The 4,133-nt window shown below is 33.7% G+C and overlaps 1 protein-coding gene across 1 annotated transcript in view; it reads left to right on the top strand.

Moving 5' to 3' along the window:
• LOC105618431 overlaps positions 1-4,133 on the top strand; it is a 21,745-nt gene continuing 17,612 nt past the window's right edge. Inside the window, exon 1 of the mRNA XM_012199972.1 lies at positions 1-424. Within this exon, the coding sequence (XP_012055362.1) occupies positions 1-424 (424 nt within the window). The remainder of the gene's footprint in view (positions 425-4,133) is intronic.

Below are 4,133 nucleotides of genomic sequence, written 5' to 3'. Positions count from 1 at the left end.
ATGGACGGCGCAAACGTGAATGGCGGGAACGCCGAAGTACCGCGCGAGGATCCTAACCTCGCTGGTGATGGCGACGGTAGTGCTGGTGTTGATAGTGCGACGGAGACGCCAGATCGACCGGATTCCAACGACAAAACACAATCGACAGCTGGTGGTAACGGAGAGGCACAGGAACTCAACGGCGAAGTTGGCTCGCTCAAAAAACGTAGCATGTTGCTGCCCCGTAAGAGGATGAAAAGATCCAAGGCCGACTCTACGGATACTATGGAGAGCAATGCGGCGAAAACGCCTGGAACGAGGGGACGCAAACGCAAACTCGCGGATCTTGAAACCGTCAGCTCCGAAGACTCTGAAGAATTCAACGGCTTTGACTTTCAAGGACTTGAATCGCAACCGGGCAGTCACGTTTTGAAGAAGCTTATAGGTAAGTTTTTGGTTTTTCATACATTTATACAAATCTAAAGTTAATATAACTCTTTAGTTAAAAAGTTTTTATACACACCTCTGCAATTATAACAGAAATTCTATTCTCTAATATAACATAGTTGAAATTATGATTTAAGAATATATATATATATATATATATATATATAATAAATTAGTTAATTTTGTCTCGTCGTTCTTTTTGCATACATAGTATTTTTTGTATACATAGTTTTTGCATATCTAATTCATTTCCCATCTGTCATTCTACTTCTTTTGAATTGTTTAATTATGCCAAAAAAAAGGCTAGTGTTATACATTTATTTTTTATTCTCTTGCAACAACCGTGGTCAATATGCATAGAAGTTGTAATTTCCATACAATTTAACCACGATTATCATATAATTTTGAGGAAGGAAAAGATATAAATAGAGACTATTGTAAAGATAATGTAAAGACAAGGAATGAGTATTTTGTAAGACAACAAGATTGAATATAAAATAAGACTGTAGCATAGTATATTATATTAGTTAGCATAGTATATAGTTAGTATAGTATATTAGTTAGTGATAGGTAATTTATTATCTATTTATAAGTTAAGGAAACGAATTGAAATGAGGTCAATGGAAAATAAAAAAGGATAGGATGCAAAAAGAACATGCAATTAAAGATTATAAGGGAAGATAGGACAATAAATAAGAGTTAAGAAATGCTAGATAGAGATAAAAGGAAATAAGAAATGGGTTATGAACACTAACGATTGTGATAGGGCTGTGATATAGAGATTATGTATAGGTATATGTAAAAGAGAATATATTGTAATGGTTTAGATTTGTAGTTGCAAGATAAAGGCGAAGGAGGAATGTAAGTGTGAATGAATTAAATACTTCTGTAAGTTAAGTCTCCTTTTTAGCTTGTATATGCTGAAGTGTAAATAAATTTTATTCTATTCTTCATATAATTTTGTTGACCACGGTTGTTCTTAGTATTTCGTTGTAGTGCAAATGTATTGTATGAAGCAATATAGTTTTGGATTAAATTGAAAAAAACTACTATATTCATACAACTTTTGTGTGCGTGCGTGCGTGCGTGCGTGCGTGCGTGCGTGCGTGCGTGTGTGTGTGTGTGTGTGTGTGTGTGTGTGTGTGAGTGAGTGAGTGAGTGAGTGAGTGAGTGAGTGAGTGAGTGAGTGAGTGAGTGAGTGAGTGAGTGAGTGAGTGTGAGTATATATATAGTTCTTTTTTCTTATTTAAGTTCTCTTAGCTTAATAAATATGAAAAGCTTATTTTTATGAGATATTGTAGAGTTTTTTCCATAAAAGAGATAAAAAGAAATGAAATATGCTCTTATTTGTATAAATAAAATCCATATTTCGTATGGAAAGTTTAGTATGGTTTATTGTTTCATTTTGAGATAGATTGTAGTTTTTATGATTCTTAACAATTAATGTTTTCTTTGCCACATCTATAGAGAACTAACGGATTAAATATAAGCCTTGAAGTCATAGAATCTGAGGTCTAACTTGTATCTTTTAGATAACTTGATGTTTTTTTTTATGTGCAATAGATGTACGTAGGCTTGTATTCTTGAATGCCTTATATGCACACATACACACGCATGCAGTATGTATCATCATGCACACGTACATACCTAAATAGCAAAATGTCTGCAGTTTTTTAGCAGACTGTCAGCAGATTCGAGCAGAAAACGACAGCAAGCTGCCATCAACTGCGTTCGCCTTGTGTTCTATTAACATCATCTTGACATAATGTGAAGACAAATTATTGATAGAAAGTAGATCTTGCCGACATTATCTGACGCTAGACTGTCAGCAAAAACGACGCAGATCTTGCTCTGACACGATCTATCGACAGAAATTGATAATTGATAATTGATTGTCGACAGATTGTCCCAGAATCTGCTGTCAAATCGTGTCAAAGCAGGATCTGCGTCATTTCTGCTGATAGTTTATAGTGCTAGGTGATGTTGAAAGGATTTGCTTAGTTTCTGTAGACAAATATACTGTCAGATTATACCACAAATGTGCTCTGTTTCTTTCTCCAATCTGTCATTTACTTCTGCTTGCAGATTCTGTTACGTTTTTTCTAGCAGTCTGTCAACATTATTATTATTATGTACATCAACGTTATTATTATTATTATGTACATCTAATTCTGTAACAATTTTGTTATTTTGTTGCATAGTGTGTAGCAGACATTTAACAAATCTGCTTTCTATAGACTTGGCTATCTGGGTACATATGCACACGCGCATACACACATGTACACATACACGCATCCTCTCCCCTCCCCCTATCCACGCACGCACGCACTACTCACCCAAGCACGCGCGCGCAATATTCAATCATGCACACACACATACATTACACGCACGCGCCATTCGCAACACGACGCACGCGCAACATTCGACATATGCACATGCATATATACTTAAGCGCGTGCATAGATACACACACGCGCACATGCAACATGCATATACGCACACAACACGCCACACATACACCACACATGCACGCGCGCACGCATACACATACACACCGTACTACTCACATTCAAGAATATATGCGTACACCGACCTATTACACATAAAAGAGAACATTTTTATCTTAGAGATATAGTCGACACTCAGATTCTGTGATCTTCAGAGCTCCATATTTTTTAATCTGTTAATTTTCTATAGATATAATAAAGAAGACATTTGTTCAAAATCATAAAACTACGTAACGTATCTCAAAATGAAGCAGCTTACAAACTTGTTTTATATGTTAAATTGATTTTTATACAATCGTACATACACTTCATTTATTTTATGGAAACAGTTTTATACTATCTTATAAAAATAGACTTCACATTTATTAACAGATTTACGTTCACGAGAAAAAGGATGCAGAAGAACATTATAAAGACACACTATTATCATTCAACATTTAACAATTAAATACCATACATTAAAAATTGAACTGTAATGTGTTAATGGAAAATCTAATGCGAACTTGACGGACATTAAGTTTAATTCTTTTTCTAATGCATCGTATAAGAAGATCGCGATATTAATAATAAATTCTATGATATAATAAATATGATAATCATAAATATTAATAATAAATTCTATGATATGGTCGTGTTATTATGTAGAGTTCCGCACAAGCAATGTGACAATAACATGGTAATTTCCGTAATTCATTGCATTACAACCCATATATTTTAGTATTAATTAGTCCGATACGATTTTAGTATTAGTCCAAGATTGATTACTAGATGACCTATATTGGCGCGATAATGGCAACCATGACTGATCTACTAATGGGATGATAACTTCGAAATTTTGGCCGATGATGGGTAACTATACTGGATACAACTACAAACGTGATAAATAATGTTGGACTATTAATGATTGTCTTATTGTGCCAATATTTGACCAATAATGGTTTTAAAGCAATGCCGTGATTATTCCAATTATTTTAAATGCTTTCCAACAAAAAACAGAGATGACACAATGTATCACAATAATCATTTTATCTTTGTTTATATATTGTCAAATAAGAATAATTTACTATGTTTATTGTCATCTGTGTTTCTTGCTATCCTTTTATATTAATTATTCATGCGATAATTATATGATTACAGGTATATATTTATTAATCAATATATTTTTGCTCTATAAATATATCTTGCATATATTTTTTTAAT

Source organism: Atta cephalotes, assembly GCF_000143395.1.
Source record: "Atta cephalotes unplaced genomic scaffold scaffold00016, whole genome shotgun sequence".
Classification (NCBI taxonomy): Eukaryota; Metazoa; Arthropoda; class Insecta; order Hymenoptera; family Formicidae; genus Atta; species Atta cephalotes.
The sequence above is the reverse complement of the archived record's forward strand: the minus strand, read 5'-3'. Positions and strand labels throughout refer to the sequence as shown.